Source organism: Bubalus bubalis, chromosome 13, assembly GCF_019923935.1.
Source record: "Bubalus bubalis isolate 160015118507 breed Murrah chromosome 13, NDDB_SH_1, whole genome shotgun sequence".
Taxonomy (NCBI): Eukaryota; Metazoa; Chordata; class Mammalia; order Artiodactyla; family Bovidae; genus Bubalus; species Bubalus bubalis.
Window position 1 is genome coordinate 78,302,636 of NC_059169.1, and position 24,100 is coordinate 78,326,735.

Consider the following 24,100-nt stretch of genomic DNA (forward strand, 5'->3'; position numbering starts at 1 on the left):
CATGCGGTTTTTGTTTTCTTGGCTCCTAGTGAAAAATGTACAAAAGGTAGAGATTACTGGTAGAGGACAGGTGGATAGAATTTGGAAAACAATTTGCTTGCCCTGTATAAAACTGGTGTGTTGTCGTTTTGTTTTGTTAGGGATTGGGTGGTGAGATGGGCAGGGAGAGAGGTGAAGAGAAAGGATGGAAAACAGAGTGAACGATTAGTTTCTCAACTCTTTTGAGAAAGGGGATATATAGAAAGGCAATAGTGGAAGAGGGACATGTAGACTAGCATTAACATGTCCTAATTCATAGGGAAATTTTGAATCTGTTTTTTCTCTAAGGCTATCTAGCTGTACCGTCCAGTGTAGTAGCTGCAAACCACCTGTACCTGTTGACCACTTGGAATATGACTAGTCTGGATTGCGATGTGCTCTAAGGGTGAAATACATACCAGATTTTAGACTTAGTGTGAAAAATATATATAAAATATATGAATACTTTTATATTATTTCATGTTGAACTGATACTGTTTTGGATGTGTTAGGTTAAATAAGACATTTTTTAGACTACTTGAAATTTTAGAATTATATTTGTGACACATTTGTGGCTTATATTTCCATTGAATAATGAACAGAACTGCTCTTACAGTTCTTAGGTAATCTGGTTAGTTTCTTTTAAACTATTTGTGTGTCAAGACCTTGTTTCCCTTGGTCTTTGGGGCAGCTTTGGCAGTGCCCTGAATCTCCCTGGGCTGGTTGCCTCTCTGGCTGCAAGCAGCCTCTGTTTAATCCCAATGTGCCCTCCAAGTAATATTATTTCCTGTGTGCACGTGATGTGGGCATTGACCTCTGGATCATCATGTAGTATTTTTCAGCATTCAAGAATTCTTTATTGTTTTCTCCTGTTGAAGTAATCTGGTATTTTTAATGTGGTGAGAGGATGGAGTCTTAACTCACTGTCAGATGGCATGGCAATGTCAAATGGCATGTCATTGTTTTCAGTTTCAAATTAAAGATATAAGTACCTTAGGAGAAGCTGCTTTATACACACACACACATCAATATCATTTTATGCATTTTTGGCTTTGCTGGGTCTTTGTTGTCACATGGCCCTTCTCTAGTTGTGGCGAGTGGGGGCTGCTCTCCAGTTGGGTACGCAGGCTTCGTCTCTGGGGACGCGCTGGCTCCAGGGTGGGCAGGCTTCAGCAGCTGAGGCGCGTGGGCTCAGCAGTTGCAGCTCCCGGCTCTAGATCGCTGGCTCAGTAATTGTGGCACACAGATTGAGTTGCTCCATGGCACGTGGTATCTTCCCGGACCAGGGATCGAAGCGGTGTCTCCTGCATTGACAGGTGTATTCTTTACCACTGAGCCACCAAGGAAGCCCTAGAAGCTGTATTTTCTAACATTTGTTAAAGCTTTGTTTAGAGAAAGTTTGTTAATGAAGTATCTATTTTAAAGTCAATATTTTTAGAATTGTTGGTACGATCTTTGCACCTTTTCTGTAAACATCAAAGTTCCTGTATGTGGGCTTCCCTAGTGGTCCAGTGAGTGATTAAGAATCTGCTTGCCAATGCAGAGTGCACAAGTTTGATCCCTTATCTGGGAAGATTCCACATGCTGTGGGGCAGCTAAGCCTGTGTGCTACAACTACAGAGCCAGCACTCTGGAGCCCGTGGGTCGCAACTCCTGAGCTTGTTTGCCACAACTCCTGAAGCCTGCATGCCCGGAGCCTGAGCTCAGGAACAAAAGAAGACACTGCAGTGAGAAGCCTGCACACGGCAGGAGTAGCCCCCAATCACTGCAATTAGAGAAAGCCTGCAGCGGTGAAGACCCAGCACAGTCAGAAATGAATAAAAATAAATGGGTCTTAGAAATTCCTGTATGCTTCTCACACAGTTTCTCCTATTAGTAACATGGAGGGTTTCTTTGTTAATCTAGTTTTGCATAATGTACCAAAAGTTTACACTATGAGTTATTTTGCTCAAAAGAAATTTACAGATTTTACATTATGCTTACCGATTCAGTCTTTAGAGGTTTTAAATGTTAATTATTGATTTATATATCAGAAAAACATTTATTACAAACATGAAATTTTTAATGACTTAAACTATTTGCTGAGATGTATACACCATGGTCACAAAGTTACGTGTGCTTGACATAATTGACAAATGTTGATTAATCACTTCTTTTTTTTACTCCATAGATGTAAAAAACCTATATCCATCATCATCTCATTATACAAGAAATTGGGATAAATTGGTCGGTGAGATCAAAGAAGAAGAAAAGAATGAAAAGTTGGAGGGAGATGCAGCTTTAAACAAATTATTTCAGCAGATCTATTCAGATGGCTCTGATGAAGTGAAACGTGCCATGAACAAATCATTTGTAAGAACATAAACTTTAAGAAAATCTATTATAGTAGTAAATTTCAGAAATTAAAAATATAAGTAAAGAGAGCAGATTGTATGTACTGTAGTTGGGAGACCATTTTAAATGGGCTTTGTCTGACCATTTCTTCTTGCTTGAAACTTAATTATCTTTCGAGAAAGTTGGGGACTTGTGGAAGAGGTGAGAAACAAATGGTGTGGTCCACATAAATTTTTTTCATCAGGGAGTTAGAACTGGAAAGACTTGAGATCCCAAGGTTAGAGTGGGTGATAGGAGTTATTCTAGTCAGATTTATCACAGTAGCTGAGTGAGTGTCCAGTGTTTTCCATCTAGTAGCATATGTAATCTCAGTGTCAAGGATGAGGAAGATAGAAGGGAGACTTCCAGAACAGTGCTGGGCAAGTGGTCGGTACACTTTGATTATCCACTGGTTTGTTAATAATTTCTCTGTTAAGAAAATTCAGGCTCTTTGCCAGGGCATGAATACCACCTGAATTAGGCCTCAGTTCTGTAGAACCGTGTAGATTTTGCTTGAAGCTGTAATCATTGGACTTTCACCTGTAGCTCTGGAAGTGTCACTGTCTTCTTTTAAAGCATTTATTTTTACAGTAGAAAGTTAAAGTTAATATTTAATAATTAAAATTAATTAACATACAGGTAATAAGTGTGTTTGAGGCTTAGATATTCCATATCAAGTTACCACGTGGTAACTGATCATGACTGTGCTTTTCACTATTGCTTTAAAATTTTTTTATATTAAACTTTTTACATTGAGATAATTGTAGATTCACATACAGTTGGAGAAAGTACAAGAGATGCCTTCTATCTTTTATGGATTTCACCAGTGGAAACATCTTGCAGAATTAATATTACAGCCATGATGTTGACAGTTAAGATAGAGAACGTTTCTGTTGCCGCAGGATTCCCTCATCGTTGTCATCTTATACCCATGTTCACACCCTTCTTTCCTACCCGTCCTTAGCCCATGGCAGCCACTAATCTGGCGAGTTTGTCAGATACGGAGTTTGCAAATATTTTCTCCCAGTCTGTAGCTTGTCGTCTTCTTTTCTTTAGCAGAACTGAAGTACAATTTTGATGAAGTCCAATCTATCAATTTTTGTTTTAGGATCATGGTTTTGGACCTCTTTGCTTAGTTCTAGATCTCAAAGATTTTCTTCTGTGTTCTTTTTTTTTTAAAAAAATATTTACTCATTTGGCTGTGTGGGTTCTTAGCTGCTGATCTCCGTTGCATCCTGTGCCATCTCTGCAGCGCGGACTCTCTAACTGGTGTGTGCGGGCTTCAGTAGTTGCGGTGCACAGACTTAGTTCTCTGTGGCATGTGGGATCTTAGTTCCTTGACCAGGGATCAAACCCACATCCCCTGCACTGCAGGGCAGACTTTCAACCCCTGAACCACCAGGGAAGTCCCTGCATTCGTTCTTTTAATAAAAGTTTTTCTTACTTACTGCATCTTAGTCCATGATCCACTTTGAGTTAATTTTTATATGAAGTATGAGATGCAGGTTTTTTTTTTTTTTTTTGACCTGTATATGTTCAGTTGCCCCAGCACCATTTGTGAAATGGCTATCTTTCCTTCCTTGAATTGCCTTTCATCTTATTCAAAAATCAGTTGAGCATATTAGCATTGAGTCTGTTTCTGGGGTCCCTGTTCCATTGTTCTGAGTGTCTGTTGCTCTGTTAATACCACAGTCTAACTTACTCTTGATATTTTAAGTCTTGAAATTGGACCGATTTATTTCCCCTACTTTATTTTTCATTTTCAAAATTGTTTTGGATATTTCAGTTTCTTTGCCTTTCTATAAATTTTAGAGTAGATTGTCTAATGTGGAAAAAGTCCTGTTAGGAATTACATTGAGCTGTGTACCAGTTTGGAGAAATTGACATCTTTACTGTGCCGAATCTTCCAGCTTCATTTATTTAGATCTCTGATTTCTTTCATCATTGTTGTACACTTTTCAGCATTTAAATCCAGTATGTGTGATACACCAAAGTATTTGGGTCTTTCTTTGAGTGATTGTCAGTGGTATTATATATTTAATTTTCTTATCCATGTGTTTGTTGCTAGTGTCTACAAATACAGGGTTTTGTTTGTTTTTTAATGTTTATCTTGTCTTCTGCGACCTTGTTGAACTCACTGGTTCTGGGAGATTTTTTTGGTAGATCGCTTGTGATTTTCTGTGTAGACAGTCTTCAAATAGGAACAGTTTAATTTCTTCGTTTCTGATATGTGTGCTGTTTATCTCCTTTTATTGCTATACTGATTGACTAGACCTCCCATTATTATGTTGAATAAGATTAGTGAGAGTAGACATCCATGCCTTGTTCCCCATCTTGAAGGAACAACTGTTCAATCTTTCACTGTTAAGTATAATGTTAGCTGTAGGTTTTTGTAGATGCTTATCAAGTTAAGAAAGTTTTGCTCTGTTTTTGTTTTCCTGAGATTTTTTTTTATCATGAACGGCTGTTGACTTGTGAAATGTTTTTTCTGCTTTGAATCAGTATGATTAGGTAGGTTTTTTGTTCCTTTAACCTGTTTAAGTAGTGATTTTATATGATTAATAGGATTATTTTCTTCATGGAACCAACTTTGCACCCTTGGGATAAACCCCACTTGGTCAGTGTATAATTCTTTTTGTAGTATATTATTCAGTTCTGTTTTCAAATGTTTTAAGCATTTTTGTATCTGTATTTATGAGGGATATTGGTCTGTAGTGTTCCTTTTTTTGGTGCCATTCTTTTCTGGTTTGGTATCAGGGTAATATGGGTAATACTTCATAGAATGAATAGTGAAGTGCTCCGTCTTCTTTTTTGAGGGGAATGGATTTGTAGAATGAGTGATAATTTGTCTTTAAAGATTCTTGAAACCAATGAAGCCATCTAGGCCTTGATACTTCTTTTTTGGGGAGGCTTTAAATTATGAATTTTATTATCCTGATAGCTTATAGGACTGTTCAAGTTAACCACTTCACATTCAGTGACTTGTGGTAGTTTGTCTTTGAGGGATTGGCCTGTTTTGTTTAAGTTGTTAGTATGATTTCCTTCTTACCCTTTTGATGTCTGTGGGGTCTGTGCTGCTGCTGCTAAGTCGCTTCAGTTGTGTCCAACTCTGTGCGACCCCATAGACAGCAGCCCACCAGGCTCCCCCGTCCCTGGGATTCTCCAGGCAAGAACAGTGGAGTGGGTTGCCATTTCCTTCTCCAATGCATGAAAGTGAAAAGTGAAAGTGAAGTCGCTCAGTCGTGTCCGACTCTTAGCAACCCCACAGACTACAGCCTACCAGGCTCCTCCGTCCATGGGATTTTCCAGGCAAGAGCACTGGAGTGGGGTGCCATTGCCTTCTCCAGCATGGTCTGTAGTGATAACCCATTTCATTCCTGTGCTAGTAATTTGTATTTTCTCTCTCTTTTCTCTTTGTCTTGCTAGTGTTTGTCAGTTTTACTGACTTCACCCTCTCTTTTCTTGGTTCCCCCAAAGAATCAGCTTTTCTGTTGATCTTAAATTTTTCCTGTTTTTTATTCTAAATTTCATTTATTTCTGCTTTTAACTATTTTCTTCCTTATGCTTCAGTTCAGTTCAGTCGCTCAGTCGTGTCCGACTCTTTGCGACCCCATAAATCACAGCACGCCAGGCCTCCCTGTCCATCACCAGCTCCTGGAGTTCACTCAGACTCACGTCCGTCTAGTCAGTGATGCTATCCAGCCATCTCATCCTCTGTCGTCCCCTTCTCCTCCTGCCCCCAATCCCTCCCAGCATCAGAGTCTTTTCCAATGAGTCAACTCTTCGCATGAGGTGGCCAAAGTACTGGAGTTTCAGCTTTAGCATCATTCCTTCCAAAGAACACCCAGGGCTGATCTTCAGAATGGACTGGTTGGATCTCCTTGCAGTCCAAGGATTTGGGTTTATTTTGCTATTCCTTTTTTTAATAGGTTCTTCAGATGTGTGCTTAGATTATTGATTCAACTCTTTAGTTTCTTTTTTCTATTATATATGTTTATGCTCTATGTTTCCCTCTCAGGAATTTTAGCTGTCTCCTACAAATTTTTATTTTATATTTTCATTTTTATTCAGTTCAATATATATTTTTATTTCACTTGAGACTTCTTATTTTAAGTATATGTTCCACTTGAAAAGAATGTATATTCTGCTCTTGTTGAATGGAGTGTTGTGTAGATGTCAGTTAAATCCTGTTGATTGATATTCTTACTGAATTTTTAAAAAATATTCTGAGTTGATTTTTATCTTACTGTTCTATTCATTGTTGACAGAGGGTCTTCAGCTGTAATCATGGATTTATTGATTTCATATTTAGGTTTTGTGAATTTTTGCTTCACATATTTTGCAGCTCTGTTTAGTTCATATGTGTTTAGGATTGTTACATTTTCATGGTGGATTGCTTTTTTATCATTATACAATGTCATTCTCTAGCTCTGGTAATTTTTTTGCTAATATTAATATAGCTGATTATATCTTTTGTCTAATTTTTGCATGATATATTTTGTTCCATCCTTTTATTTTCAGTCTGCCTAAGTCATACTTTTTTAAATTTCAGTTTTTGAAAATTTTATTGGAGTGTAGTTGATTTACAGTGTTGTATTAATTTCAGGTTTACAAAGGGATTCAGTTGTATATACACACACACATATATTCATTCTTTTTCAGATTCCTAAGTCATATTTAGAGTATCTTTTGGACAGCATGTATTCATGTCATGTTTTTGTTTAATTTACCCTGATGCTACTGCTGCTAAGTTGCTTCAGTCATGTCCTACTCCGCAACCCCATGGACAGCAGCCCACCAGGCTCCTCTGTCCACGGAATTCTGTAGGCAAGAATACTGCAGTGGGTTGCCATTTCCTTCTCCTGATTTACTCTACCAGGCTCTTTTAATTGATGCATTCGGACCACTTACATTTAATTATTGATACATTAAGACTTATGTCTGCCAAGGAAGTTTTTCTGGTTTTGTTTTTTTTTTTGGTTTTCTGGTTTTGTTTTTGGTTTTCTGGTTTTGTATTTCTGGTTTTGTTTTTCCTGTTTTCCTGTGATTACATGAACATTTTTTTAGAATTTCATCTTGATTTATCTAGTATTTTTTAGTGTATTTTCTTTGTGTAGCATTTTTAGTGGTAGCTCTAGGTTTTATATTAGCTATATTGTACTTCTCTTAGTCTACTGGTATCATTTTTTGAAACTGAGTGACATTTAGAAATGTTACCTCTTTATGTACTTTTACCTTTTCTCATTTATAATTTCTTAAATATTTCTTCTGTGTACATTTAGAAATCACATCATAAAGTGTAGTAATTCAGAAAACCTAAAAGAGGAAAAGCAAGTTCTCTTGTATTTCTCTGTCTTGTGGCCTTTCTTTCTTCCTTACTGTGTTTCAGGGTTCCAGTTTCTACTGTTTCTTTTCTGTCTGGAGAGGTTCCTCAAGGCATTCTTTCAGAGTAGATCTGTCAATGACAAATTCTCTGTATTGGCAAGGAGTTCTTTGGGTTTATACTGATTGGGATTTGCTCAGTTTCTTGCAACCATATATTTATGTTTTTTGCCACTTTTAGGATATTTTCATTCATTGTATCATTGAGTACCTTTTCAAACCTGCCGTCTTTGTTTTCTTCTTCCTGGAACCTGATGACACAAATATTGGATAGTTAGTTATAGTACTACATATTCCTGAGACTCTTCATTTTTTCTCCCTTCTCTCTGTCATTCAGATTTATATAGGTTCGTTTTCCAGTTCATTGATTCTTTATTTTCTCTATTCTGCTCTTGAGCCCGTTCACCGATCTTTTTATTTCAAGTGTAGTTTTCAATTCTAAAACTTCTATTTGGTTCTTCTTTATATCTTTCTTTACCGAGGTTTCTATTTCTTTTATTTGTTTCAAGCTAGTTCATAATTCTTGTTGAAACATTTTTACCCTGACTGCTTTAAAAGTATGTCAGATAATTTTAACTTCTCTGTCATCTCTGTGTTAGCATCTATTGGTTGTCTTCTCTTATTAAACATATAGTCTGAAATCTTTCTGGTTCTTGGTGTTATTCATCAGTGCCAAATGGTACCTAATTGAAACCTGGACATTTTCATGTTATGAAACTGTAGATCTTATTTAAACCTTCCTTCTGAAGTAGCTTTCTCTGATAACCACTCTGGCAAAAGAAGGGAAGTCACTGCTTCACTATTGCCAGGTGGCGGTAGAAATCCACGTATCCCACTCTACCTCTGTAGACCCCCCAGGGCCACTCCTTGTTACTGCTGGGCATAAGCAGCTGTTCAACTGCCCAGGTAGTTTCCACTGGGCCCGATCAACAAAGGAGGCCAGTTCATGGTACCATAGCATGGATCGAAGTCGAGGCTCTTCACGGTGCTGGTCTGGGTGGAGATGGACCACAGTCTTCACTGAGGTTTTGACTGGAGTGATTACTGTCTAAAAGATTTCTGTTTTCCTATTGGTCTTCATCCTTTGGCTAAAGAAAGCAGCCGTTTGTTGGTTTTTTTTGGTCACACCCTTTGGCATTTCCAGCTTCTTCAGTTCCAACTCTTGAAAAAATGAGGCAAAAGAAAAACCAAAGAACTCAACACCATGTTGTTCCTTTGGTCCCAGGGTCTCTAGCTGATTTGTCCTCTTATAGTTGTTATTTAAATGACATACAAGGTTTTTAGTTGTACTTAGTGGAAAGAATAGGAAAAAGTATATTAATGCCTCCAAAAGGAGAGAGCGGCCCCCCCCATTCCCCCCCCCCCCCCCCCCCCCCCCCCCCCCCCCCCCCCGCCACACACACACACACACTGCAGTTTGTGGGATCTTAGTTTCCTAGCAAGGGATCAAACCTATGCCCCCTGAAGTGGAAGCATGGAGTCCTAACCACTGGGCCCCCAGGTAATTCCCAGAAATTAGTTTAAATACTGACTTTTTAAGAGCTTGCTAGACAAAATAGTGTGTAAAATTTCAAAGATACGAAATCTGTGTCCGTTTTCATATAGAAACTTTGCTAATTGTAATTGAACTATACACATACATAAATAAGCCCTCTGTCTGGCAACATTGGTCTGGAACATAGCAAGGACTTGGCTTCTGTCCTTGTGGGAATACCGGCATACGTTGGAGAACTGTGGATTTAATTCTAGACTGCCATTTTAAAGCAAATCTTGCAATAAAGTGAGTCATACTGTTTGGTTTTCTAGTTTGTATGAAAGTTACATTTACACTGTGCTGTAGTCTGTTGAGTATGTAATAACATGTCTAAAAAACAGTGTAGGTGCCTTCATTTAAAAATACTTTATTGCTAAAATATGCTAACTTTACCATCTGAGTCTTCAGCAAGTTGTAGTTTTTTGCAGGAGTAACTTCAGAGATCACTGGTCACACATTCTCATAACAAATATAATAACAATGAAAAAGTTAGAAATAGAAGAGACTCATCAGAATGTGACAGAAACATGGAGTGAGCACACACTGTTGGAAAAGTGACTTAGCAGCTCACTTGATGCAGGGTTGCCACAGACCTTCAAGTTGTAAAAAAAATGCAGTACCTACAAAGTGCAGTAAAGGGAAGCACAATAAAATAAGGTCTGCCTGTACAGAGAAGCAAATTGTGTCTCATCTGTAATCTCTCAGTCTAATTGGGCAAGAAGACCAAGTGTACAGAATAAATCAGGGGAGTGCTCAGATGCACTGCAGTCCATGAGAAGAAAGGGGAAGATAAATGTCATCAGCAAACATGATCAGGTTATAAATTAAATCTGCTGTTTTCAGTTCTGTTAGGAGTAATTTATTATATAGACTTGTCCCATTTTATCCAGTATTTTATTTGAAGCCTACTATGTGCCAGGCTACTGCATTTAAGTATTGGTAAATATGTATGGTGTGTATGGTAAAGTGTTGATCTAGCATTTGAGTATTGGTAATATATATAGTAAAAAATATGTATGCTAAAGTATTGATCTAGCATATAAGTATGGGTAAAATATGCTCCTTGCCTTTTAGAAACTCTCAGCTTTAGTTTGAAGCCAGGGGTGGGAAGCAGGTATAAGAAAGCAGATCCTTACAGTTTTAACAGAGCAGTGTCATCCAATTTATATTAATGGTAATCTTGCTCACCCAGTAGACAAATCTTACGAGAGGAAGTAGCTAGGATCCTAAATAGGGTCAAAGGAGGCCACAGAGTGATGGTGCCATGTCAGGCTTGGAGGATGACATGTCAAGCATCTCTCTCCATGGGAGAAGAGCATCCTATGCGGAGGAACCCAGGGGAAGGAGCTTGGCAGAGAATGTGGGGCATTGGCATTGTTTTGAGGCTCCAGTGTAGTGGTAGCATGTACAACTATACGTTCACCAATAACACAAGTTGGTTATTTTTAAATGTTTAGATTTTTAACAACTTACTTGCTGTGATCCAAGTCAGTGATTTTTTTTTTTTATTGCAGTAAGATTACAAATGGTAGTGGTGTTTAGTCACTAAGTCATGTCCAACTCTTTTGTGACCCCATACACTGTAGCCCACCAGGCTCCTCTGTCCATGGGATTTCCCGGGCAAGAATGCTGAAATGAATTGCCATTTCCTCCTCCAGGGGATCTTCCTGACCCAGGGATTGAACCTGTGTCTCCTGCATTGGCAGGCAGGTCCTTTATCACTGAGCCCCCTGAGAAGCCCCAAGATAACAGTATCTAGAGCTTTATTTTTTTAATGTATTTATGAATAGGATTGTTGGTAGCTGTTATATTCAGTGGGTAGTAAATAGATGGCAGATTCTTTCCTGAGACACTATATCTGTATGTGTATGTACCTTGATTCAAAAATAATTCCAGTGTACACTTACATGTATTTGGCATAGAACATTAAGAGACTCCTAGAGTTCTGTCCAACCAGAAAGTTTACCTTGCAAAATCTTTATTAAGCTCCGCAGTAGAGATTATATCATCATTTTCCTTGGGAGCCAATTTCATCTGAAGGTAGTTTTTCCATATATACCTCTATGCTGATCAGCAAGGAGACATGGTGTTTTATATGGCAGTGTCTGTGGACATGGTCCTCCTACATAACTAGAGTTTCCTTTTCAGATTTTTACAAAGTATAGTAATTTACCTGGAAAGCCTAATATTAAAATATTGTGTGTGTTGAGCCAAACATAGCTTGTGTTTGGTGCTCTGTGCTTGGAACATTTTTTGAAAAATAATTGTTTGGATTATATGGTCCAAGAATTAATCTATTTTTATTTCTTATTGCAGATGGAGTCTGGTGGTACAGTTTTGAGTACCAACTGGTCTGATGTAGGTAAAAGGAAAGTTGAAATCAATCCTCCTGATGATATGGAATGGAAAAAGTACTAAATAAATTAATTTGTTATCACTGTATTGCGTATATTCACCTAACGCCCATTGTGTATTAATATTGCATTCTTGAATTTTGAACACTGAGTACATCTTTTCAAAGATTATACCTCTTTACCTCTTTGTGCTTTAGAAATTATTTTCCTTCAAGTGTTCTAAAAGGCTAATGAAGATCATATTTTATCACTTTTGTCCTTACGGATTTCAGATATGCTGAAATGGAATGAAGTATCATTTGCTACTAGACAGATTATTTCTACCTAGTAGTGGGAGTGGAGAAATCATTAATGGTTGTATCTTGGGTTATTGCCTTATTTTTGATGCAGTATTCTATTAATAATTTATGAGACCTGGCAACTTTGGGTGAGCATAGATTTCTCAATTTCAGTGTTAGATCATTTGCTTTTAAATACTGCTTTTGAATGGAGTTGTAAATACAATTTTTCTATGAAAAAATTTGGTTTATTTACCTTTTTCTTAAGTTTTTAATGACAACTTTGAGAAATTATTTATCACAAGGAATTCCCATTTGATTATTTTTATGAGAAATATTTGTAATTGCACTGAGAATTTTGGTCCTTACCTTTCAAATTCCTGTGTAAAACATTGACACCCGAGTTTTCTATTCTGTGAATTAGCTATACTGAAGTCTGCTCGGTAAAGCTGGGTCACACAGGGATTTAGGAGCGCCCAGCCGCACTTGCTGCTGCTTTCGCCACAGCAGGGCTCCTGAGGCTGCAGCACTGGTGCTCCACGTGGCGTGTGCGCTTCTTTTCTCTGTTAGGAAATCGCTCTCCTCACAGCCCCATGATCGCTTGTGGTGGTTCAGGGCAGCTGTTGAGAGGATGAATTAATATGTATATATTTAGTATGTATTCTGTTTCTAGAATAAATAGATACCATGGGAATACAAAAACCAAAAGACATGATCATTAACTTCAAAGGCTTTATAATCTAGCAGAGAGAGAAAATTAACATTCATGAAGGAATTATAAATGGTTGAGTGGTGAACTTATTATAAATAGAGGTTTCAGATAGAAAAAGTGTTCTATGATTAAAATTCTTGGCAGTCTAAGCTGTTGCAAAGCAGAGGCCACGGATGACCATAGGCCTGATCGGCTTTCCCGTTGTAGTTTCAGAGCCATAGTGCCCTCGAGGTTGGTGTCTGTTAGGTCTTACTGACGTTTTGTGGCAGAGCAGTACCATGTACTTGGAGAAGGCAATGGCAACCCGCTCCAGTGTTCTCGCCTGGAGAATCCCAGGGACGGGGAGCCTGGTAGGCTGCCGTCTATGGGGTTGCCCAGAGTCGGACACGACTGAAGCGACTTAGCAGCAGCAGCAGTACCATGTGCCCTCACAGCAGAGGATGGTGTAAATGGGAGGCAGATCAGCCATCATGTCCCAAAGAGTGGGGACTCAGCCTGTTGATTTGGATCACTTGGCGTGATGTGTAGGAGAGTTCTTGAGGAAAGAGTTGGGGTGATACTGACCACACCTCGGCCTGCCGTCACTGCTCGTTTATGCATGCCGCAGTTTTCACTTGTCCTTCTGCCCCTTCGAGTTATGGGCTGCTTTTTTGTTGTTCTTGAACACTGAAAGAAAAGGCAAAATGAAGTTGCATGTCTGAATTTCTAAGATTTTCTGCTTGGGAAACAAGGCAGTGATGATGTTTTCTCAGTACCGTTAGTCCTCGGGGGCTCTCGTTACAGAATTAGTAAATCAGAGGCCTGCAGCACCACCCCAGAGACAAGACTCCTGGCTCCAGCAAGTCCCTGCCACCCATTAGCTCTAAAGTCCTTAACAGGCTGACAGCCTTCCTGAGTCTTAGGTCCTTTATCTGTAAATAGTCTAGAGGGTCCTAAAGTTTAATTAAAAGTCCATGATTCTAAATACGGAAGCATTTTTTCCTCTTGAAAGCAGCTTCTTTTTTAGGAATGACACTGTTATAACAGAAGTCAGGTTTTTGAAAAGGTTCTAGTACTATTAATAGTTTTGCTTGCATTTTAAAGGATGTATTATCTAAAGGTTGTTTATCTGTTGCCTAACGATGTGGGATTCAGGATTTTGCTGTGCCACATGGCGTTCCTAATATACATGACTGTGTTACACAATGCCTAGTCTAAATACGGTAGGTTTATGGGTGAAGAAGGGAATTTTAAGAAGTGGTTTGGATGGCTTGCCTTAAAGTAACACGCTAAAGTACTGCTTCTCTTTTACCATTCTGTGCAATGAAAATTTATGACTCCAGAAAGTTAAAAACTTCATCTTGAGCCTCTTAACTTATTGTCTACTATCTCAGCTTGGGTATTAATTGGTCCCACTTTCTTTCTAGGCTCCTGTTTTCTTCCTCCCTGCCTGCTCCCTCCCCTCCTCTACTCCTTCCCCCTCCCCTGCTCTCCCCTTCCCTTCCCCCTGGGTCGTGGCAGTACAACCTGGAGTCCTAACCACTAAGCCACCGGGAAACTCCAGCACTCCCATTTTCAGTTCTCAGATCTTCATTCCTGCCCTAGTTATCCTTTTGTTTCTTCAGAACATAAGCTTTTTTTCCCTCTTAGCGTTTGTTTTCTTTTTTGATGTTTAGTCTTGGAATACGTGTTTTCCCTTAGATTCTTTATCTTTTCTATGTGTGTGTGTGTTGCTTCAGTTGTGTCTGAATTTTTGCAACTCTGTGGGCTATAGCCCACCAGGCTCCTCTGTCCATGGGATTCTCCAGGTTGCCAATCCCTTCTCCAAGGGATCTTCCTGACCCAGGGATTGAGCCCACATCTCTTACATGGCAGCAGATTCTTCGCCACTAGCACCACCTGGGAAACCCCTCTCTTTTCCTAATGTCTGTAATTATTTGCACTTTGATGGCTTCCCAGAATTTTACTGTCTCCAAAGAATCTTGAATGGGATTATCTGCTGCTTTAAATTTTGCTATAATGTAATCTCTTTAGTGGCTACCCCAACAGGTTTGAAACACCTGGGTCAGTTTTGGTAATTTGCTGTCATGTGTCCTAACCATTCAGAGTTACTAGCTAGCAAGTTCAGTCTTTAACAAAGGCAGTGAGTGGCTGCTTTAATAACCTGGTTTCTCTATCTTTATTTGGAGTGAAGAAAAAGATAGGTTTGTACTAATAACTATTATAGTTTCCCCTGACGCCAGCATTTTCATTCCTTTGATTTGTGGTGGTCACTAACTGCAAAACATCGATTCATCATTGCTGTTGTCTCCCTGAGTTTGGAAAAACTTGTATGTTCTTAGCAGGTTAACTGTATAGGATAAGGAAGAAAATAATTGACCTGTCCTAAATAGATTGTTTAGATAAATTTCAAGTGAACATTTAAAATGAAGTTATGTCACTATGCTATTATGAATAGTTTAGATAGACATTCTAATTCAATACTGAAATATTTTTTGGCTCTCCTTTCCTAGTTTACCTTTCTCTCCTTCCCCACTTATCTACACGTCAGATTAGGTCATTGATCTGAGAGATACATCATTGACCCAGAGCAGTATTGCCTATTAAATGACCCTCTGATCTGCCCAGTGAACTTTCATTTTATGGAGACCTTTGTTATCCAAATTAGAGTGCGTGTTTCTGACTTGTCGCTATTACTGACATTTCCAAAAGCAGGGGAACATTTCTGGGTGTTTTGTGTGTGTTTTTGTTTGTTACTCAAGCTGCTTTTTTTTGTACCAGCTAGCTATAAAAAGTTTACCTTTACACTCTTGCCTGCTATTTTAGCCCCATAGAGTTATAGATATCTTGATGACCGCATCCTCCATCCAAAAAAAATAATATATATATATGTATATATCTGTTATCTCTGCATTGGAGGAAGCAACGGGGAGGAAATGTAAAAGCTAAAAGGACAAAATAGTGATTTCTGTGCCAGGAGGGTCCCTGCAGTGTTTATCCTTGGCTGCACCGTGTGCTTGTGGGATTGTAAGTTCCCCTGAAAGCAGGGATCAAACCAGTTCCCCCTGAAATGGAAGTACGGTGTCTTAGCCTCCAGAATAGCAGGGAAAACCCCATGCTCTAGATGAGAGGGGTTTGTCAGTATTGATCCAGTTTCTTTTGACTCCAACAGTGCATATTCTCTTTTAAAATCATCTTACACATACCACAAGATTTTACTTTGGAAACACTCGGGAACTTGTGGGTAAATTGGAAATAGTGATTTACTTAAAAGGGTAACTACTGGGGGCTACACTTCTGATTTGCTTCTGAAATGAATTTAACTCATAGCCTGTCTTCCTCCCTCAGTAAACTTATCCCCCCAAATCAGCTAAAATCATACACATTGCTAACCCGTGAGGGCAGTAACAGTGGTAGCTGTTGGGTACTAGGGCTGTTTATGGGCCGGGTGTGTTCTGTCTATACTACCTTGTAACAGTTTTGTGAAGTAGTGATGCCATCCTATCAGATCAGAGAAACCAGGCCCAAGTTAAGTTCTTTGCCTAGTTCACGCCACTGATCAGCGGTGGAGCTGGAATTTGAATGGAGTGCGGCCCATCAGACTTCAGTTCCCATGCTTTTTACAACTGAATGAATTGGGTGACTGAGTGATTTTTATTAATGAATCAAGTGTCTGACAGTGAAGCAGAGAATGTGCAAGTTGAAGTTTTAAATTCTTATACATGGGCTGGGAAGTACATTTCTTAAAGATCAGAGTATTATCATCAGTTTCTTGAGTAGGAAAAGTTACTAGGAGTCTAGATCTCTTGCCCTTTGAGGAGGTAATTACAAGCAAGTGGTCCTGACTTGTGTGAAAGATTTTTATTTTCTCAGATGCAGATAATTACAGAGAAACAAGATACGCTTACAGCTGTACAGTTGAAAGAAGACTAGCACGTTATTCCTGACATATTCTTGTTCATTAAACTTGGGAGCTCACACTAGTTTTCCTTGTTCAAATGCTAAAATTGTCTTAAGGTTTTTCTCCTACCTAGTTACACGTATTAGAATCAGTGAATCCCTGATTTTTTCAGTAAAATTGAAATGATTCAGATTTAGTCCATTTGTTCCAATCATATTAGCATTTTACATAAGTTCTCAATTTTGGCTTGTCTGGAATCTTCCAAATGTTACCTTTGCTGTGCTTTCAAATTTGATTTTTTTTAACTCTTACGTATGCATTGAGACTTCTCATACATATCTCATTGACTTTATTTTCTCTTACAAGGTTCAGTTATAAAAAAGATGTTTCAAAAACAGTATTGTTGGCCCAAAAATAATGTTTTTATATTAAGTTTAATAAGTATAAAATAGCCACCAAATAAGTAACCCATCAAAGTAAATATTGACACCTGTTACTTATGGTTAAGTAAATTTACGTTTTCTTCTGTTAAGACTTCAAGGCTGGTATGTTTTTAGTAAAATGCTCATGAGTGTGAAACCCCTCACATCTGCCGTTTCTGCAAGAGCAGCTCCCCGACGGCTGCTGAAGTTGTAATGTTCAGTAGAAGGAAGCTTGAGCTGTCTGCTGAGTGGGGGCCAGCTCCCCGCCTTCCCCACTCCCGTGTGTTTCACCTGAGGGGCGGGAATCAGCAGTCATCTTCCAAATCTGAGATCCCCGAATCTGCTGTGTTTGTTGATCTTTTGTCACTTGTCAACAGCCCCTTCTCAAATTCCTCTTCAGTAAGTTTGCCTTTTTAAAACTTTTTTGAGAGCCTTGTGTCTTTCAGAAGTTCCTCCATGACTTCAAGGAGGAAAATAGGAATAAAATAGTCTTCAATGCTTATAGATGGGCATTTGCAACTATACTGCTCCACAGTATAAGCTGTGAACGCTCTAAACAACAGTAAACTACTACACATGCTGTGTGCTCGATGCTGCGTTAAGTGCAGTAAGTGGCAGTACCGCATAGTGGTTAGACGCATGGACTCTGAAGAGCGCCTGCTTGAGATCAGTCCTGGCTACACTGCTTACCAGCTGTGTGACAGCGGGCCCGTCTTCCTGTTGATGAAACTGGGCTAATACCCACCTTGTGGGCTTTGATGGGTGGAAGGCATTAATTCTACAACTATTTATCCTAATCCAGATGGTTCTAAAAACTAAACGTGTGTGTGTGAGTCAGTGGTTAAAAATAAAATCTAAACTTAAAATATGAATAGTCATATATTTTGCTGCAGAAATATTCATTTGTTCACAGAATGCTAATGCTACTGCAGATCCTGCTGAGGTTATTATAGAATACATAATATATCTCTATGACATTCTAAAATTTCTGAATTCACAAACACATCTGGCCCCAAAGTATTTGAATCGGGTTATATGTACTTAGTAAAGTGCACAGAGCAGTTGCTCAATGTTGCGGATAACACCAACATGCTTTTAGGCTGAGAGGTTTAAATACTATAGAAAGCCTTTCTAAGTTCAGTCCTTCGAGATTCAGGATTCTGTCTGAAGAAGGTATATCAGCTAGTTAAAAATAATGTGTAATTTAAAAAAATGTTAGCAAGAGCGTAAAAGTTGATGGAAAATTTTTATTTTGAATCAGTAGTTATTTTAATTTTCTTAAGCAGAGCTTAAGTATGCACGTGTTGTCAGCACTACTTTAAAAAGAATCATGAAGTGTGGCCAGAATATACAGACTGTGTGTAGACTGTTAAGGGACTTCCTTTCAGAAGTTCTTTGATTTTAATTCCATTGTAATTTAAGTCTCAAGACAGAAGAAAACTATTAGGGCTTATAAAAGCAAGTTGCAAGATCACAGCACTTGGAGCCCACACATTCTGTCCTGTTATTTCCATCCGTGTACAGAGGCTGACAGGTGCTTTTTGCAAGAGTTAGTTCATTGGTCTGTTCCCTCTCTCCCCTGCTCCCTGCCCCTCAGACGGTCAGTGGGGAGCAGGATGTCTGTGCAGTACCTTGTATATACACTGCATACGCAACTATAGACTCAGGTTCAGGGGGCTTCTCTCTCAACTGCCACTTGTTGTCAGTCATTTGTACTCTAGCATTGACCTTTTCTGTGACCCATTTTACATAGATGAACACTTGGCTAATTTAGCTGGTTTAATGTGCCTATGAAATATGCTAAGAAATTGAATGTATTTCCTTGGAATTACTCCTTAACTATTTTGCTGTTTATTAGTTGCAAAGTGATCAGTTTCTTTCATTTTGACTACCACAGAGGTAACTTTTGTAGCAGAAAGGATACTAAAACATGAATCTGAAATCTTAAAATCCCTATTTTGATGTTCATAATGGTGTTTTGAGGACAGTGACTTAACCCTTCTGAACTTTTTCTGCCCTGGATGCGGATTACCTGTCAGGGCTGTGAGGGCTTAGTTGTCCTGACTCAAAAGGATGTGGCCAACAAATGCCAGAAGTATACAGTCCTTGATTTTTTTTTCCCCCTCAGTGCTGCTGAGTATTGGAATTCCTAAAAAGAAGGTAACAAATTTGTTACCTGTGCCGTTCAAGGGCTTTTGTAATTCAGCCTCAGCCATCAATATATAAATTTCTTCAGGTGTATCTCTCACAGCTTCACGGTGCACCTAAGATCCAGGCACACAGGAATAGACTAGGGGTTTGCATGCTTTTTTATGTAAAGGGCCATGTAGTGAATATTTTAGACTTTGTGTGCCACATAAAGACTACTGCATGTTCTTCTTGTTTTTAGCTTGTCTGTTGTCTGCTGTCTCTCAATATCCCGTGTGTTTTCACCCCTTGCACCCAACCTGGAAAGCCTGTTGCCTTCGTTGTGTCAAAACTGGTCTCCTGTGCTGCCTCCAGGAAGGCTGTGTAATCTTGTGCCGCTCTGTCCGCCACTGGCTTTGCAGCAGTTGGATCAGGCTGTTTGCTCATGGTTGAGGCACCTGTTAGAGCCATTGATAGGGCAAACCAAAACCACCGTAGCATGTGAGCATGTTTGCGAGCTTGGTCTATCTTTTATCAAGTCACGACAGTTGACTCATTTCTTCACTCATGTCACTGGGCTGCTTTGGGGAAGGTGGGGTGGGCTGGCTTCCAGCTTTGTATCTGCAGTACCTCCCTGGTGCATAGAGAGGAACCCTTCCCAATTTGGTAAATGGTCTTGATGTTGCACGCTGCAGAGAGAAATGTCCTTATTTTCTTCTCTTCGTTCTTTAAGTGTCCTCAGTTAGAATACTCTTGTGAAGTCCCCCGTTCCACACCCTCTCATTCACTGCCACTCCAGCTGTGATGTGGAGGGGTCTTGGGGATGCCTTTGTAAGGCACCTCCAGAGTGTCACTGGTTTTAGGGTTAGTTGTGTGGTATCTGTTCTACCCTATGTGTCCTACTTCATTATTCACTTACTTTTGAATCTTTGATGCAGAGCACATAATGCCTCTCATGTAGTAGATATGCAAGTGTTGGAACTGTTATTTTACACTAAACAGTTTTAAAAAATTGTACTTTGTTTTTAATATGTGACCTTGATATTATTTATTCATCTGCATATAAAATAGTGATTTTTAAAACAGATGACTAACCTCCAGTCATGAGAAAATCTGATTTATTCTTCGGTTATCTTCATCACTAGAGGGAATAGCAGTTATGTAACTAATCAAAAACCATGTGATATTCAGGTGTTTTGTGATTAATTCAAATTTTTAGTTTCCTTTTATTTTCCCCTCAGTGTTTTAAAACCAAAATATGTGGATTTCCTAAAAGAACGGACTGACATTTACTTTTTTATTAGGTTAGTTATTCTTTGAGAAGAGATTTTGAGCCCAAGAAACTTAGGTAGAGTAGAAGAGGCCAGAGTTTTACGAATCTAGGAATTTGTGTGAGATATGCACAGGTCTAGAAGCCAAGAGTGAATCAAGCAGTTTCATTTATAAGCATACCAACTTCTGGAGGTGAACATTTGAGCTGCTTGCTAGTACATTTTTTTTTCTGGAAAACCCCCAGAGAAAGGCTGAGATACTGAATACTATATGAACCTCTTTGGTGAGAGTTGCATACTTTATTTTTGTAAATAATATTAATACCTTTGTGGTCTTTCTGTCAAAAGCCATACTTTTTTCTTGGAGTGGGTTTTCACTTTAATATAGGTAATAGAATAATATATAGAGTAATATAGATACGTGAAAAATTCATATTCATGGCATCATACCCATTCTCATCAACATTGAAGGCCAGGTATGTACCAGACACTGTTTCCAAACCAGGGGACTGCACTGGTGAATGAATTCTCTGCATTTATGGAGCCTAGCTCGTGGGGGAAATAGGCAGAGTGCATGTTAATGGTGTTAACTAGATGCTAAGGGAGAAAACTGCATATGCAAAGAGGACAATCGGTGGTTGACACTTGATGTAGGAGCCCAGTTGAGAACTCAGTGAGCAGGTGATGTGATGCCTAAATACAGACTTGAAGGAAGTGGAGGGATCCGGGAAGACACTTGAGAACCGGCACTGCCAGCAGAAGGAGCAGAGGCTGCTGGGGATGCGGGTGCTGGGGCGGCGCGAGGGCGCGGAGATTGGGTGGGTGGAGGGGGTGGCGGCCTCCGTCACCTAGGGCCTTGCGGGTGGTCCTGGTGAGCTGATGGTAGCTAACGCCAGGGCTCGCCCCAGCTTCATGGGGAACCGTGTTCTCAGTGCTGTCAGTTACGTCTTCACATTTTATTAAATGCACATGCAGTCAAGTGCAGTTTAGAAATCTATCAGGGATTGCAGTGGAGTTTTACTTTGAACACCGGATGATGTGAATGAATTTGACTTACAGTTTATGACTTAATGGTTATATGTGAAATCCTTAGGGTCAGTATTTTATTGAAATATTTATTTCTGTTCTTTTCACATTACAGGTGATATTACGTTTCAGTTTAATCTTTGTTTAGCAAAGCTGTTTCCTGTTCTGGAATCTAAGTATAGAAGACTAGATACTGAGGTGAAATTGGGTTAATTAGAACAGCTGATGATGAACAGAAACTTAGTAAGTGTGGTACAGGATTAGATGTTGAATAGAATTGTCAAAGATCAGCAGGCATGTTTTTATGGGCCATCTGGCAAGACTAGAAGTAGTTTTGGGACCTATACTCCCTTAAACATGTATTTGCATTCCATTCCTTGTCAACATGAGACAAAACAAAAATCAGAATTTTAGAGCCAGAATGAATCTTAAATACTGACTAGTCTAAATCTTTAGTTTCACAAAGGAATTTTTTCCCAGACACACTCATATACTTTCTTCATAAGCGTTCTTTCACTTAGACAGATAGAATTTAACTTACATAAAACTTAAGCTCTTTACCCCAGTCTTGAGCTGATCTTCTGACAATTGTCCCAAATGCCAGGCAACTAAAAATTACAGCGTTGGGAAGGTATTCTGTGTAGGCTTGAGGGTGAACGACCTCTGCCTGCGAAGCTTGTTTCTTACAGTGTAGGCTCTCACTGCTTTCCTCCCGAGATTTGAATCAGTAGGTTTGTAGGGCCCAGTAAATCTGTTTATTGTGACCTGGTGACTTCAAAGTATGTGACCTGGGACCTTACCCTTAAGAAATTGATTTCATAGAGTAAAAGATTAAAAAGTGAAGTTATTAGTGCTCTTCATCTCTGATGTCTTATTTCCAAAAAATTATAGAGACAGGTGAAAAGCTACTCGGGATCTTGTCCTTTTGAAGAATCTGTTTCCCTCTAATGTAGATGTGAGGCAGAGGAGAGGTGCTTAGTGATGGTTTTTGTTCCTCTGTCAACAGAACCTTAGGGTCATTACAAGTCATTGAATCCATACAACCATGTGGTGTTGCATATGATGAAAATCTTTTTCAGTCAAGTGAAGCGAATTGAGACCATTTGGACAATGTGCTATTTATTGTTGCTGAGATATTTTTGAGCAGCGAATACTAACGAGTAGACAGTATCCATGGAGTATATATGGAATATCATAGTGTTGATTTAAAGAAGGCAACTTCTTTAGCAACTGGAATATTCTCAGATGTAGTATGATTACACATAGGTGCTAAATGAATTAAACATTATAATGCTGGTTAAGTCAAGTAGGATGTGTGTTAGGGGAGCTTTCTGGAGTGGAGATCTTTCTCACTTTGTAGCTGTAGTTTCCTTAGCACCTTCTAGGCAGGAGTATGGTTTTAATTAAAAAGAAACCACTTGCCTTTAAAAGCATAATTTCCTGCTGAGAGAAAGTTTATGCTGGGTAAGTTTATTCCAGGTCTTTGACTGTCTCAGTATAAAGTAAATCCATCATAAAAAAGATGGATAATGGTCTACGTTAAGGAAATAAATAGGCGGTTGAAAAGAAAATTTTTGGTAAATCATCCACACCTTGGGAAGCTGAAGAACAGGAAGCTAAGGAAATCATATTTTTAAGAAACTGCAAGTAAATGTGCAAATATAATGCTAGTTTTAAGAAAAAGTGTACAGAGTATTTCTTCAGACTCTCATTGCTGTTAAGATTTTTGCAGCCGTGTTACAGATGAGAAAAAGGAGATTGATTCAATTGCAGAAATTTGATAGGAAGAGAATTTTTGCACAGGAGCAGGCACAGAAAGAAGAGAAATGTGACGTGACGTGTGTAACGTTACTAGTAAACTCGTAGAGAAAGCTTACAGTGGGGTATGCTTCTTAAAACATAGTGTTTAATGACTTGGTGGTCAACCTAGGGACTTCTTTATAGCTTTGTTACTGGTCTTTTATCAACCTATGGTGATAACATAGATCCTATTAAAGACTGACTCTTGTATATTTGATTTAAAAACTATTAAGACATGGTAAAGGTTCAGTCAACCAAAACACCTTAGAAAATAGCATTAGCTATTGCCAGGTTAGGCTACATCAATACATGCAAATGCATGTATAGATGTACTTCCCTTTACACAGGAAGTACCTAAAAATTGTATGTAAATTGATTACTTTTGAATGTAAGCATTTTAAATAAAATCTGTAGTTGAGTCAATCGATACTAACTTAAACCGGTTCTGTAAATTTGATTCTAACATACTGGGCTTTTTCAAAGTGAAACCTGTATATGCATATAAAATATGAGCATGCATATATGTACAAAAGCCCTTACAAGGAATTCAGCTTTCTTTTATAAACAGCAAAACTCGCTCTGCTTGTAAAACGTTTTTGCTCAAGTTTGCATAGTTGACTTAAATTTGCACCTTTCTCTCTGCATATGCTACTGGGGCTATCTGCATGTAGATTTTTGTTGACTCCCTCCTTCCCCTCAATAAGTCAGTTAACTTAAGAGAAAATGTGACATTTCTATAAAATAAATGTACATAAAACAAATCAGCATATTCAGCTTATGCAGAAATAAAAATTATTCCACTCACACAAGGAATTTCTACTTTGTAAAAATGTAGCTTGTATTTCGGACTGTAATAAAATCTGGTATAAGAACAACTGCTGAGTGGGTTAAGTGATTATTCTGAATATATTTGCTTTTTTAGT

At 38.8% G+C, this 24,100-nt stretch overlaps 1 protein-coding gene across 2 annotated transcripts in view; it reads left to right on the forward strand.

Moving 5' to 3' along the window:
* The window catches only part of SUGT1 (SGT1 homolog, MIS12 kinetochore complex assembly cochaperone), a 41,381-nt gene extending 29,632 nt beyond the window's left edge, over positions 1-11,749 (forward strand). For both annotated transcript variants that reach the window (XM_006076525.3, XM_006076526.3), the window contains 2 exons: positions 2,189-2,370; positions 11,624-11,749. In XM_006076525.3, the coding sequence (XP_006076587.1) occupies positions 2,189-2,370; positions 11,624-11,725 (284 nt within the window). In that variant the 3' untranslated portion in view covers positions 11,726-11,749. The remainder of the gene's footprint in view (positions 1-2,188; positions 2,371-11,623) is intronic.
* Positions 11,750-24,100: the final 12,351 nt, after the last annotated feature.